The sequence below is a fragment of the Strongylocentrotus purpuratus genome, unplaced genomic scaffold (genome assembly GCF_000002235.5).
Source record: "Strongylocentrotus purpuratus isolate Spur 01 unplaced genomic scaffold, Spur_5.0 spur5_scaffold_12, whole genome shotgun sequence".
Classification (NCBI taxonomy): domain Eukaryota; kingdom Metazoa; phylum Echinodermata; class Echinoidea; order Camarodonta; family Strongylocentrotidae; genus Strongylocentrotus; species Strongylocentrotus purpuratus.
The window spans coordinates 14757335-14772671 of record NW_022145597.1 but is presented as its reverse complement, the minus strand read 5'-3'; the positions used below and the strand labels follow the sequence as shown (position 1 = coordinate 14772671).

At 38.2% G+C, this 15337-nt stretch overlaps 1 protein-coding gene across 3 annotated transcripts in view; it reads left to right on the top strand.

Moving 5' to 3' along the window:
• LOC593990 overlaps positions 1-15337 on the top strand; it is a 33534-nt gene that overhangs the window by 15399 nt on the left and 2798 nt on the right. Inside the window, exons 2-9 of one of the 3 annotated variants that reach the window (XM_030981895.1) lie at positions 8666-8732; positions 9285-9406; positions 10351-10477; positions 11653-11804; positions 12415-12547; positions 13265-13654; positions 14229-14351; positions 14992-15149. In XM_030981895.1, coding sequence (XP_030837755.1) covers positions 9285-9406; positions 10351-10477; positions 11653-11804; positions 12415-12547; positions 13265-13654; positions 14229-14351; positions 14992-15149 — 1205 coding nt within the window. In that variant the 5' untranslated portion in view covers positions 8666-8732. Of the gene's footprint in view, positions 1-8665; positions 8733-9284; positions 9407-10350; positions 10478-11652; positions 11805-12414; positions 12548-13264; positions 13655-14228; positions 14352-14991; positions 15150-15337 lie in introns of those variants that run through there. The other 2 variants (XM_030981896.1, XM_030981897.1) reach the window with 2 other exon arrangements.

The window sequence follows — 15337 nt, the reverse complement described above, 5'->3', positions numbered from 1 at the left end:
ATACGGGTACCTAGAAGCAGGAACAATTTTGGAAAGGGGTGCAAGCTCACTTCACGTCTCTTGTCCGATATCAACATTCCCCGTTTTTAAGATATACATTTTTGTGACATTTTCATCGGGGGGGGGGGGGCTAAAGCCTCTTGCCCGAAAAGGTAATTTTCTAGTTCACAATTCTGCTTGTGAGCGAAACGAGCGAGCAAAAATTTGAGCATTATATGTTTTTTGTGAAAGTGTTATTTATCACCAAGATAAACGAGAAAAGATATCAAAAATTCATATTCGGGCACCTTGCTGTCCCCCCCCCCCCTCCCCTCCCCCACCCATTACGCGCGAAAGCTTTGAACTTTCATTAATTATTAGAAAAAGAAGACGATTTATTGTACCATTCTCGACTCTTAATCCTTGTCTGAATTCAGTTTTCCCCCTCGCTTTTACCTTTCATTAATTATTAGAGAAAAATTACGATTTGTTGTACCGTTCTCGACTCTTAATAATTGTCTGAATTCTATTCCCCCCTCTTGCGCAAAGCGCGTAAGCTTTGACCTTTCATTGTTTAATGCAATTATTAGAGAAAGAAGATGATTCGTTGTTCCATTCTCGACTCTTAATCCTTGTCTGAATTCAGTTCCCACCCCCACCCGCGATTCGTTGTACCATTCTCGAGCCTTTTTCTTTGTCTGATTTGAGTTTCCCCACCCCCTCCCGCGCGAAGCGCGGAAGCTTTGACATTTCATAGTTTAATGAAATTATTAGAGAAAGAAGACGATTCGTTGTTCCATTCTCGACTCTGGCTACGCGCCTGCCTTAAAGGGAAAATTAAACAATCATGATTGTGATAGCACACAATAATGTTAGTAGAAATAGTAAAGAACAAAAATTATTGCAACAACCATGGATAAATCACGGCCGGGAGCGTGGGCCGAGTGTCATATCATACATAGTTTTGTGTTATTGGGCGAGGGGGGGTAGCGACCAAGCGAGACTTTGCAATGTTGAATGCTGACATTATGTACTCTAGGAATCCCTAAGCCCAATATGTACGTTCTTTCCGCTATATATCTTTCTACCCCTTACTCCTATTATGAATAGCGACCCTCTTCTCCTATTATGAATAGCGACCCTCTTCTCCTATTATGAATAGCGACCCTCTTCTTCTATTATGAATAGCGAACCTCATTTCGTATTATGAATAGCGACCCTCTTCTCCTTTTATGAATAGCGACCCTCTTCTCCTATTATGAATAGCGACCCTCTTCTCCTATTATGAATAGCGACCCTCTTCTCCTATTATGAATAGCGACCCTCTTCTCCTATTATGAATAGCGACCCTCTTCTCCTATTATGAATAGCGACCCTCATTTCCTATTATTAATAGCGACCCTCTTCTCCTATTATGAATAGCGACCCTCTTCTCCTATTATGAATAGCGACCCTCTTCTCCTATTATGAATAGCGACCCTCTTCTATTATGAATAGCGAACCTCTTTTCGTATTATGAATAGCGACCCTCTTCTCCTATTATGAATAGCGACCCTCTTCTCCTTTTATGAATAGCGACCCTCTTCTCCTATTATGAATAGCGACCCTCTTCTACTATTATGAATAGCGACCCTCTTCTCCTATTATGAATAGCGACCCTCATTTCCTATTATGAATAGCGACCCTCTTCTCCTATTATGAATAGCGACCCGCTTTTCCTGTTATGAATAGCGACCCTCATTTCGTATTATGAATAGCGACCCTCTTCCCGTGTTATGAATAGCGACCCTTATAAGTAATGAACCTTATTTCGTATTATGAATAGCGACCCTCTCGTCGTGTTATGAATAGCGACCCTGATTTCATATTATGAATAGCGGTCCTTAAGATTAATGACCCTTAATATGAATTATGAATAGCGACCCTCATCTCACGTTATGAATAGCGGTCCTTATGATTAACGAACCTTATTTCATTATGAAAAGTGACCCTCTTTTGCCATTATGAAAAGCGGACCCGGAAGTATGGGTATTTACACGTTATGAATAGCGGTCCTTATGAATAGCGGACCTTATGAATAGCGGTCCTTATGAATAGCGAATAGACCCCCCCCCCCCCAAGGAGACCTGCAATTGATACAAGCAACATCATAACCAGATTCTCTGACCCAGAAAACCCCCTTACTATATAATTTTTTTAATCATTTTAGCTCTTTTCCTTTTGGAACTACTATTGATCTGTAACTATCAGATGGCGGCCATTTTGCATTTGACCAATATTACCAGTATGACCCGAAGAGATCTCAAATCGATGAAAGAATATCATAATCAGATTCTCTGACCCCGAAAACCCCATAAATATATAAATTTTTATCATACTAGCCCATTTTCTTTCGTAACTACACTTGACCTGTAACTATCAGATGGCGGCCATTTTGGATTTGACCAATATATATGACCAGTATGGCAGCCCAAAGGAGATCTCAAATTGATGAAAGAATATCATAATCAGATTCTCTGACCCCGAAAACCCCATAAATATATAAACTTTTATCATACAACCGCTTTTCCTTTTGGAACTACGCTTAACCTTTAACTCGGATGGCGGCCATTTTTTATTTAGCCAATATGGCCAGCATGACAGCCCCAAGGAGACCTGCAATTGATACAAGCAACATCATAACCAGATTCTCTGACCCAGAAAACCCCCTTACTATATAATTTTTTTAATCATTTTAGCTCTTTTCCTTTTGGAACTACTATTGATCTGTAACTATCAGATGGCGGCCATTTTGCATTTGACCAATATTACCAGTATGACCCGAGGAGATCTCAAATCGATGAAAGAATATCATAATCAGATTCTCTGACCCCGAAAACCCCATATATAAACTTTTATCATACTAGCCCATTTTCTTTCGTAACTACACTTGACCTGTAACTATCAGATGGCGGCCATTTTGGATTTGACCAATATATATGACCAGTATGGCAGCCCCAAGGAGATCTCAAATTGATGAAAGAATATCATAATCAGATTCTCTGACCCCGAAAACCCCACAGATATATAAATTTTTATCATACTAGCCCATTTCCTTTCGTGACTACACTTGATGTGTAACTATCAGATGGCGGCCATTTAGGATTTGACCAATATGACCAGTATGGCAGACCCTAGGAGACCTCAAATCGATGAAAGAACATCAAATCAGATTCTCTGACCCCCAAAACCCCATAAATATATAAACTATTATCATACAACCGCTTTTCCTTTTGGAACTACGCTTAACCTTTAACTCAGATGGTGGCCATTTTGGATTTGCCCAATATGGCATACCCAGAGGGTGCCCTTCTTGGCGTCCGGAAGAAATCGTAAAAGTATATTATAATCTACCTCTGGGCCAAATTCGGTGCTTTTAGAATAATCTGCACCAAACAACCCCTATTTAGCCCTAACAGCCTCCACTATATTGACTATGTATATGTGTGGACTAGAGTACGGACATTCGGTGCGGCAGGCGGACTATTGGTGCGAGACCTCTTCCGCACGGATTGTCCGTCAGACATTTGAGGCGCGCACGGAATGTCCGACACGGACATTCTGCGCGGATAAAATCCGCACCGATCGTCCGCTCTCGATCGATCTCTAATAGTCGGACGATCGGTGCAGGTTACATTCTACACGGTTACACCGGTCAACTCTGCACAGAGCTTCGCACCAAGTACCGTAGTATGCACTGGCGCGTAACACAGAGAGGCGACCGTTCACTGGGTGCGTCCATTATGAGAAAATAGGGAGAATGGGTCTTGTTCATAACATAAACATAAAATAAGGACGATTTCATTTGCATGTTTATGTCTTTTATTGAAACTCTAAGACGACACAAAAACAAGACAAGACTTTAAAACTGTTGAAGATTGAATTCATATCGATAATTCAATATCAAAGAGTTCACTAATTATATATCTAACCCCACATTCAAATGGAATATTCCTCTCTAAGGGTCTGAGGTTTATGACGAACAATTTTACAAAATCCTTTGTGTTTCTTCTTGGTCACTGCCAAATTACACAAGAAATCCATGATGTATCACCATTTAATTATCATTACTACAGTCTACATGTCTTCTTCTTTCCACATTTTAGGTTGAAACTCACATATTGATAGAAATAACTACACAAAATGGACAGGTTCGGAGAACATTCCGAGAGGAGACGTGCTGTTTCAATTCACATGCAACGCAAGAGTTCGCACGCTAATGTGTACGTCTATGGAACTCGTGTAGTGTGGCATATTTCATGCTCTTGCGCAAAAAGGAGCAAACATGAGAGACAGCAAATCATTGGATGCAAAAGTGCAACCTTTTCCTCTTATCCAATCAAAATGAATGATACATGACTGGAATTGTTGAACACTCTGCTTTAATTTGATATGCGAGACGGTGCAATTCGGCCATCGAATCAGTTCTATACAGCCAAGATGAGTATTGAGAGTTGACGAATTTGGGGCGAAAATCGGTTGACCTCCATAGATAAAGTGTCGTGAAAGGGTTTTTTGGAACATTTTTAAGCAAAAAGTGCAACCTTTTCCCATGAATGAAATTATTTCAAATTTATATCATCTTAAAGAGTATATATTGAATTTTAAAACACCGGCCGAGACGGTAATAAAAGTGGATTCAGTTAGGCTGTTGCTGTGATTTAGCGTAGGTAATGCATGAAATGGTAAGGAATTTCACGTGTTGTAGCTCACGGTGCGATGCGTGCGGAGCAGATGAACGAAAGTTTTTCATATGAGTCACCCATGCAGACAGATTATTATACCCGATGGTCCTACAGCCTTTTCACACACAGCTAAAATTCATCGTATCTAGAGATAATTAGTATAAACGTGTTTAACTCAACAGTTTTAAACATGTTTATAGAAAATTTTCCCTGTGTGAACATCGTTTATACGATGTTGGGATAGATAAGTCGCGATTCATACGCCCCTAAAAGCAGGCTGCAGAAACGAAGTTCGTATCTAGAGAGCTTGACATGTTGTGTGTGAAAGGTTAATCGTGTTTAAACGTGTTTCAGACGTGTTTAAACTGGATGGAGCGTGCGCTTTGATTGATATGACATGACCTTCAATGCGCAAGGGCACTACTGCGCATTTTACGAGCAGTAGTATCACGAAACGATTAACGATTGCACCGAAATTTCTGTGTGTGAATGATGTAGTATGTACACGTGATTAGTTTAAACACGTTTATACTAATCATGTTTATAGAATTTTAGCTGTGTGTGAAAAGGCTGTTAGTAAACAGAGAGTAATCATTTGAAATTAAGCAAACTATTAAGAAGATGAAGAACAAGGGGAAATTGGAGAAGACTCGTTCAGCGTTATCAGTAATTATTTTCTCTATGACCGAGGCATACATGGGCACATACTCCGTGGCAAGAAGGAAATAAGAGAGGAAAATAAGGGCAATTACAAGAGAGAGATCGAGAGAGAGAGAGGGTAGCCTATGGCCCGGGTTCAAATTCAGCTTTCTTTAATTTATTACAACCCGGTACTGATGATCATTATCTACCATGTGATTGCCATGTGTACACCACATCAAATAGCGCCTCAATTTTGTTTAGTGTTATAAAGAACTTATTGGCTTGTACCGTGTAGATTATTACCATGTGTTTGACCTTGCTATTGGTAACAAGATCAAACACATTATCATAATCTACAGGGTGCAACCAAACATATCTTAACAACAATTGAAATTTCTTTTAGGAAGCCAATAAAAGCTCGTTTTTTGTCTCGCCTGCGTAGCAAAAAGCGAGACATAGGCGCCGCTTTTCCGGTGACGGCGACGGCGGCGACGGCGGCGGCGACGGCGTCAACATCAAAAACTTAACCTAAGGTTAAGTTTTTGAATTTTTGATATAATTTTTAAAGTATAAGTTCTAAGTCAATGAAACTTGGACTATAGGATAATCAAGTATCCCCAATCATGTGAGTAGAATTTCAGATCACAAAGTTAAGGTCAAAGGTCATTTCAGGTCAACAGACTTGGACTATGTTGTAGCATCATCATCGAAAACTTAACCTAAGTTTAAGTTTTTGAATTTTTGATATAATTTTGAAAATATAAGTTCTTTGTCAATGAAACTTGGACTATACGGTTATCAAGTCTCCCCTATCATGTGAGTAGAATTTCAGGTCACTAAGTTAAGGTCAAAGGTCATTTAAGGTAAAAAAAACTTAGACTTTGTTGTGGCATCAACATCAAGATTTTCAAAATGTTTCTTCTTCGTTATTTTTCAACCGATTTTGATTCTGATTGTTTCATATGATAGGGCTAGGAAGGGGATTTAAAACTTTTACACAGAATCGTGAAATTCATTATCTATGCTAATTTATGCAAATTTATTCGAAATCACAAAAAATGCTTCTTCTCCTTCATTTCTCGACCAATTTTTATTTGGTTTGCTTTATCTGGTAGAGCTAACTTTGGTACACTAAAGTTCTACACAGAATTTTGAAATTGTTCTCCATTCATTAATTATGGTAATTTATGCAAATTTATTCCAAAAATAATTTAAAGATCCCATTTTTTATTTTTTTTTGACCAGTTCAAAAGTGTTCCACATAAAATTTACGATTTGTTGTTGTAGCGAGATGCGGATGAGCGCTACGTCATTGACGTTCTGGTTTATCATATTGAATTGCGTTATGCAGGCGAGACCGCCGAGAGGGTTTCCCTTGTTTAAATTTTATTGAAAGAGCATTCTAGAGAAGATAAACAAATAAGAATAACAATGGGACCGTTCCCTTCTATCTCACCCCGCCAAATAATCCAAACATAAGAATCAACAGAGGGGAGTCAACTGTTAAACGCCCACTGCACTACTTGAAGCTAGTTGCGCCCTCTATATAACAAACAATGCCTAATCGGTGACCATTGGTCCCCCATGATCCACTTTTTCTTGTGTTAACTGAGAGCTGAGTTGATGAGATAACCACCTGTCCAGTGACCTTGCAGGGCGATCTAATCCCTCCTGTAAACTATGGCAGATAAGCTTTAAACGAATTTATCAAGAGTTCTGGAAAGATTAATGAATACTGCTTGACATAGTAGTATTGAAGGGCAGCACTGAGGCGAACGATTGTGGCTAGTCGCTACAATAATTTAGAAATCATACTTGGATTGCTTTTCCCTAAAAATTACCATGAGATATCAAGCTCCATAGAACTATGATCGTCAAAAAATATACTGTCTTGAAAACATTCAACTAGAATGAATAGAACTTAAACCAAATGAATCAGACTGGAATGAATAAAACATAATGCAAATGAATAAGGCTAGAATGAATATGACAAAAGTTCATTTGACCATGTTTATCATCCAGTACCAAATACCCAAGCAAAATTCGAGCCAGATGCATATAAGGCCTATACAAAAAAGGATGTACTGCCCTTAAGGTGCCAAAACATGTAGTCGGTCGGATTTTTTTTTTAACTTTAACAAAAATGTACTCCCTCTTTGGGCTGATATTTCTCAGTAATTGAATGGGTTTTTTTTTTCTAAAACACGGTAAAAAGATTTAAAAAATAAAAGCCGATGGAAGATTTCAAGATTTTGGGGTCGGTCGCAAAGGGCAATACAACATATTTTTTTGTTAGGCCTAAGGTTAAGCTTAAAGACAAAGATTTATGACAAATTGTCAATTGTCATGATTGTACCATTGACCTTGATTGTACCGTGCGAGTCAACAAAAAGTTTACATCTAGAAAATTGCTAATTATTTCAAAAATCATCTGTGAACAGTAAGTTATCATACATCTAATGAAAGTGCGTTTTATCCCAAATCATTTGGTATTATTTTTGTGTGGTATGTGTTCACGCTTGGATAAACAGGAGGCAATAACTTTGCGCTGACGTCATCGAATTTTACTAAACTTTGCAGACAGTTGTCATGGGCTTGGATACATGTGTCTCTACAGTTTCATTGACGTAGGTATAAGGATCGTCATTTGAGAGCAGGTTGAAAGTTTTTTGTTTTTTCTTGAAATCTCACCGAAGTCGGCTTCATAATTATTCAGATACTTTTTTTCTTTTTTAATCTACTTGATACAAAAATGCAAACATTTCTTGGGATAAAAGCCAAACGGTTAATGTTTATACACTGTTATACTTTATGATGGAAATAGGCAGATACCTTACATGAAAAGAAAGAATGTGGTAGCAAGTTCAAAATCGATGAACCTTGACTACTAAAAGCTGATTAAAAAAGACAATAAATAAACCTCTCACCAATGAAAATAAACGGCGTGAAACAGAAAACATAGAAAGAGAGAGTGTGTGTGTAGCAACATAACGTGGTATAAATTTGAAAGTAACTGTAAAGGTGACATGTAATATTATTGTGCCCCCCCCCCCCCCCCCCGTTGCTCAAGCTCGGATTGACGCTTATGACAGTGATGTCTAGAAAGTAAACTGGTTTCCGTGCACAATTTGAATACTATAGGACGTTTACATTTCACAGATAGGATATACGTGATATATCATAATTCAGTCCTGCGAGTTCTACAGAATTTGATGTTGGCTGCAAATGGGACATATACATGCATAGTACCTTTACATTTATTTGTTCATTTATGCATTCATTTATTAATTCATCCATTGATTGATTTTCTTTTTCTTCAGGAAACATGACGCCATACGTCGTGTCATACATACGTAAACACGGAGAGAAAAGGACCTGACGTACCAGGTAAAATCCAATGCCCAATGCGCCGAACGAAGCGCCATTCAGTGCGCTTTAACTGCGTCAGCGGCTGCGCCTTTTGACCGTGATATCTTACAAAGAGGGAACGTAAGAGGAACATTGCGTTGAATTACTAATGCATGCTATATATTTTTGTATAGACTCTATTAGCCCAGGTATAACCTCCGGGTCATGATAACCATTCGAAATGAGGCCTTTTGTACAACGAACTTGATTAACACAAGGGAGCGTCCTTTTGATTGCGTTTAATGAAAGGGCTTACGCAAATGAGGTAATTAGCTTTAAAAGGCAATCCAACCCTTGCAATGAAATAAGACAGAAAAATAAAGAGCAACATATTGGCGAAAGTTTCAAATAAATCTGAAGAATTATAACAAAGTTTTTTTTGCCATGTTCTATTAGAAAGTTACTGATTTGAATGTATTTGCCATGTTCTATTATTACGTCACAGACTGTTACTAGTATGCTATTTGACATGTTCTTTTATTTCGTCACAGACTGTTATGTTATTTGCCATGTTCTATTGTTACGTTACAGATGGTCATCTTGTGTACTAGCCTCCTGTTTGCCATGGATAGTTTAGGTATCGTAGTAGGAACATGGATGGAGAAAAAATATGGAGTAAGAAAAACGATTCTTTGCGGGTCTCTTTTCTGCTGGTAAATACATTCAATTTTGTAGTATGATCTTGGAGGGGGGGGGGGGTGTTTCACAAAAATCCTAAGTTGAACTTATCTCAAAGTTGGACTCAATAATTATTATGGAAAGTCTTTAGCATCTTTAACAATGTTTTGTAAAAGTTATTTTAAACGGCATAAAATGTTGATTTGAATTATTCATATTTTCTTAATGTGGAATTTATGAAGAGTCTAAAATACTTCATTTAAAAATATAAAAAAATTATTTTAAGGCTACAAATGGCTCTCCATAATGTTTAAGTCCAACTTAGAGTTACGTTAGACTTAGGATCTTTGTGAAACATCCCCCTGGTTTCACTGGTACAATTAATTTGTGAAATATATTGATTCAAGTCATTTCGTTCTTAATTTGTAACTATTTAAATATACTTGTACTTGCTTGTTTTTTACTTTGTAAGGCGCATAGAGAAACTTCGGTTTATTATGCGTTAAATAAATCTATCTTTAGTATTATTATTATTATTAAATGAGTTAATTGTTCCCGATTCACCCAAAATCGACGGTATTTATATTTATGGACAAGCCCAAGATAATTTGTTCATCAGGTGACCCGGGGAATAGTCCAAAGCTCATTGGGAGTGCGTATAAACATTGATAAATAATATTATGGAAAAACTCATTAAACGTATATGATAATTACTGTTACTACTGTAACAATGTATTCACATTTGCATCATCCTCATCTCATCATCAATATTAAGTGTTGATAATATTTTTTATGTTATATTTCTTGTTGTTGTTATCATCATCCTTTAAAATATTGATATTATAATCGTTAACATTATTATTTTTTATACTATTGCTATCATTATCATCATCATTATCTTTTCTTCTTCTTTTCCTTCTTATTCTTTTATATTGTTGGTGCTAATATCATAATCAGTATTACATGTTTCTTTTTACAGGATTGGATTGGCAGCATCATTTTGGGTTATCCGCATCTCTTTTTATCTCTTTCTCTTCACCTATGCGTGTTTATTTGGTTTATCGAATGGTTGTGTATATATTCCTACTGTGATCTCTGGAATGAAGGTATGTGTTGCCCCAAATTTTGCATATTTCTCCCTAGACCAGAATCTGGCCTAGTTAATTTTGATCTCCATCATACCAACGCAATGCGACCCTCCCCACCTCCCTACTTACTTACTGCCAGCCGAAGATGGCGTGATCCTTAAAATTACACCGCCCGGCGAAAAAATAGGTTCTTCGACTGGCTGGACGTGGGCGTACGAGTTCGTTGATAACGCCATCTTTGGCAGCTTGAATCAATAATATTGTAGGGAGTATAAAGAAACGGACAGATTCTGGACTAATCCCCCCCCCCCCCCCCCCCCCCCCCCCCTCCCCTTCAGATTGGCAATAATTATATTTTTCGGTATAATGTCTTTGTAAGGATAATACCTAAGAAATAATGTTAAAAGGTGAAAATGTAAATAAATAACAATAACAAATCTTTACTTTGTCTGTATGTTGGTTAGTGTTCCTACTATCGTCTCTAGAATGAAAGTATGATTCTCACTTAATTAAGCAGATTCCCTCCTTCAAATAGGCAACGAAGATATCTTTTATAGCCGCTATACTGTAAACATAAATATGTTTCTAGGGAAAATATTCGAGGAATGGTGTAAAAAAAAATTGAAAATACCAATTTGTCCCCCCCCCCCCCCCAAAAAAAAAGAGAAGATTATTTCAATGTTCATAACGTGTTGTCAGTCGTCGTGAATCCATTGCCCAATTTACGTTCAGATTTGTGTCGTCAAACAATACGTTGTAAAAGTAAATTATTTTACCGCTTAACAAGTCTTTCTACATAATCATTCACTCTCATTCACTCTGAATTTAATGTCAATGCTCAAAACTAGAAGATTGGACATTAAAGGTTTGATGATACTATTTTCCTCTTAATGTCGAGATAATAATTGAAACAGATTTCACCTCGTGAATTGGCGAAAAGGCTGAATGGAACAATGTCCCAAAAGATGTAGAGTGAAAATAGAAGAAATTATTATTTACAACGGTAGATAGAATTCTCATCATCTGATAACAATAAATCGAAAGCTCTTGTGGAGTTCAATTTATACCTCTTGTGTATTATATTCCACATAGCCTTGTGAATTGACATATTCTCTATTAATATATATATATAATTAGATAGATAGATAAACTAGTTCCCGCCTGATGCTTTTTACGTGTTGCTTATTGTTCAGTGGTTCCCGAGGAGGCGTGGCTTAGTCGCTGGTACCCTCCTGGGTTTCTGTGGAATTGGGAGCGTCGCCTCAAATTTCATTCAGACTCTCTTTATCAATCCCAACAACCTCGCTCCCAACGAAGTCCGGACGGTAGGAGGAAGGGAAGAAATGTAAGCTCTCACTTAATTGTTGTTGTTTACCAAGGGAAGCCTCAATCAGCATCATTGAGAGTATAGATTTGTGGGTGAAATTTTAGCCTCTTCATTTTGGGGGAAAATTTATTTAGGTCAAGTATCTTTTTCTTTTCTTCAAAGGATTAACCCTTTCCTAGCTTTGATTGTTTAACGGGACAAGGAAGGGATTGTTGCAGTAATGTGGCATTCTACAATTTCTATCCACAGTGATTAAAGAATTAACAAACAAATAAATTTTTATAACGAACCTTGTTTGCATTTGGTAAGGTTATGCGCTTGTTATAAGCCCCATAATAATGTGTGGCATTCTACAATTTCTATTCACAGTTATTAAAGAATTAACAAACAAATCAATTCTTATAACCTTGTTTGGTAAGGCTATGCGTCGATTATATATGCCCCATTATGTGTGGCATTCTACAATTTCTATCCAGAGTGATTAATGAATAAAAATTAACAAACTAATAAATTCTTATACCGGACCTTAATTGTTTGATAAGGCTATGCGTTTGTTATAGGCACCGTTGTATGTTTAACTTGTGAATTGAGACTTCCTATCCACTTCTTCTTGTTTTTCAATGTGCAGATATTTCACGCAGGACTCGGTTCTGAACCGGACACCAGGTGCGTTCCTACTACAAGCCGGATTGTGCGCCATTCTGCAGATAACCGGTCTGTTGCTTAGCTGCGAGCCCCCTGATTATAATCTAGATAAGGAGGTGAGCCGAGGGGTCGTGGTATAACGCAATTTGTACCCCCCCCCCCCCCCCCAAAAAAAAGGGGGGAGTAGGGTAAAGGAGGAGGAATGCGACCAGTGACCTCTTCTTCTGCTTCTTCTTCTTCTTTTTCTTTCCCCTCTTTAAAGTTTTTGTTTTATTCTGCTTGTCACTTTTCCGGACTTGTGTTCGCCACTGCACACGAGAGTATATCCATTTAGACCCGCCCCCCAACTCAGTGTTATTTAGGGTACGCATAATTATGCATGTTCCCTCTTTTTGAAAACACCCCCTAAGTCCGGTGTGTAAAGTCATTACGGGCCGGATTTGTGTGTACTACGAGCCGGAAGTACCCCTTAATACCGGACATTTTGGTATTAAACACGCATGGTATCCCTCCGTTCACGGAGTGGGGGAGGGGGGGGGGGGCATTTAGATCACTCGACTTGAAACTCAGGTGGCTTAATAATTGTCTCCCATTAATTAAACAACTCTAAGAATATCACCTTCTCAAGTGATAAACTTTTTTGTTCGGAAGACTTTCAAATTATTGAATCCCTCGTTAACGAAATCCCGGATCCGCCTCTGACCCAACATGTATTGAATAATACTGGGCCCATGTGCTACGCAACTACAAATGATTTTCTTTCTTTCTTTCTGGCTGCAATGAAAGTTCACTTTTACTCATTTCTTGGTTGAATTCTTTTCCTTGTAATACAGATGCAAACTCTTCTAGACAAGAAAGAAAAAACGACATCTTCAGTTGGTGAGGATACGGGTGATTCCATCAAAAAGGAATCGTCGCCCGACATGGAAATGAAATCCTTGGTCACAAAACGGAAAGATCACCGTACACGAAACACTCCTCCATTACCCTCCGACGAGATTTTATTAGAAACAGATGGTCACAACGGCCGCCCTACCCGCACCCTTCAAGAGGGTGTGGTCGCCGGAGAGGGGCGGGAAACCACCTCCAAGAACGGGGATCCATTGTGGTCCGGTCTCTCGCTTGATGTAGGCCAAGTGATCAGACGGCCCTATATCTGGCTATTTATGGCGATGCAGGCGTCCTGTGTGTTAACTGGAGTGGCTTTCCTTGGCAGCTACAAGGTGAGACTTTTTTTCTTTTTTGTGTGTGAAAAAGTTAATGATTGCAAACATCTCAAAGTCACTCGCATTATTGATTAATCTATTAAATTTATTGATTGATTTGCTCATTTATTTATTTACCTATTAACTCATTTAATTATTTATTCTTTACTTACTCACTTATTTATTTATATATTGACTTATCCATTTACTTATTTATTTATTTATTTATTTATTCATTTATTTATTTATTTACTTAATTCGAGTCTTCATCCGGAATATAGCCTGTTCAGTTATCAAAATTAATATTCGTTTTGCGCTCCTTTTAACTAATATAAAAAAATTACTAAATCGGCCAAACGCAAATTACAATCCACCCAGTTTGACATATTGTAGTAGGAAGAGTAATAATAGTTAGATGAAGTAGTAGTAGAAGTAGAAGAAGAAGCAGTATTAGTACTAGAATTAGTATAAGACTTGATTAGATGTTTAGCTTGTTCTACTTGTTCTGCCTTAAGGTTCTGCTGCGGCTGCTGTTATTGTTTATTGTTTTGATTTATATTGTTTTTGTGTATGTTTTTTGTCTTCATTGCAGGCATTTGGTATAGGTTTTATCCGGGATGATGTAGTCCTTGCTACTATCGGTTCCACAGGTTCCATCTTTAATTTCCTGGGCCATTTCTTGACAGGCGTCATCATCGATCATGTTTCAATCAAGGTAAGTTTTAGCTTTGTAGAGGGTTATGAATTAACAAAAATATTTGTTGTTAACTCTCATCATGCCACAGGGCTAATCCCCATTGTGCCAATCCCCAAATCCCGCCATGCCAAGTTTATTTTGAGATAATCTGAATAACGCAATGGTTCTATGGATAGCGCGTGCGAAACACACAGCACAGGTCAATGCGCATGAACAATAACTGCTATTACGAATGCGTGCAAGCATACACAAGGCAGCGAAGCAATAGCTCGCTCGCATGTACAAAGCACTATAACGGTTGCGTGCATGCAGCCTTGATCCAGGGAAGCCTCATCAGCATCAATGTTGTTTTTGTGGAGGCCCTGCAATTGCTATTACCCCAGCAATTGCCAGTTACCCGTTTACATCTGGATGGAGAATGGCAAATGTGCGAAAGGACCTTTTAGCGCTGGGCTGGTATTCGAACACTTAACCTTATAGGATGGAGAATGACGTGAATGAACCACTATACCACGACATCTCTAATTTGTCATATTTCATTTTTGTATATAGCACCCCAATGAAACCTAGGAAATGACTGTTTCGATCGTAGTCCCCTCTTTTTGTGTATTTTTTTTATTTGTTTTATTAATTCATTTCTGTTTTCTTTTTCTTCCAGGTTACCTCCATTATACTATGTGGTGTCACGTCAGCTTCGCTTTTTCTTGCCCCAGCCACATCTCTAGGAGGGGGAGTGGCACCCTTCCTGATAGTGGTCTGTGTTGTACTATTCGCATTAGGAGGAGCATACTCCGTACAACCAGTACTAGCTATAAGGTAATTATAAGCCCCACTCTCTCTCTCTCTTTATTTGTCTCTCTCTCTCTCTCTCTCTCTCTCTCTTCTCTCTCTCTCTCTCTCTCTCCCCTCTCTCTCTCTCTCTACTTTTCTCTCTTTCTCTCTCTCTCTCACGCGCGCGCTCTCTCTCTCTCTCTCTCTCTCTCTATATATATATATATATCTCT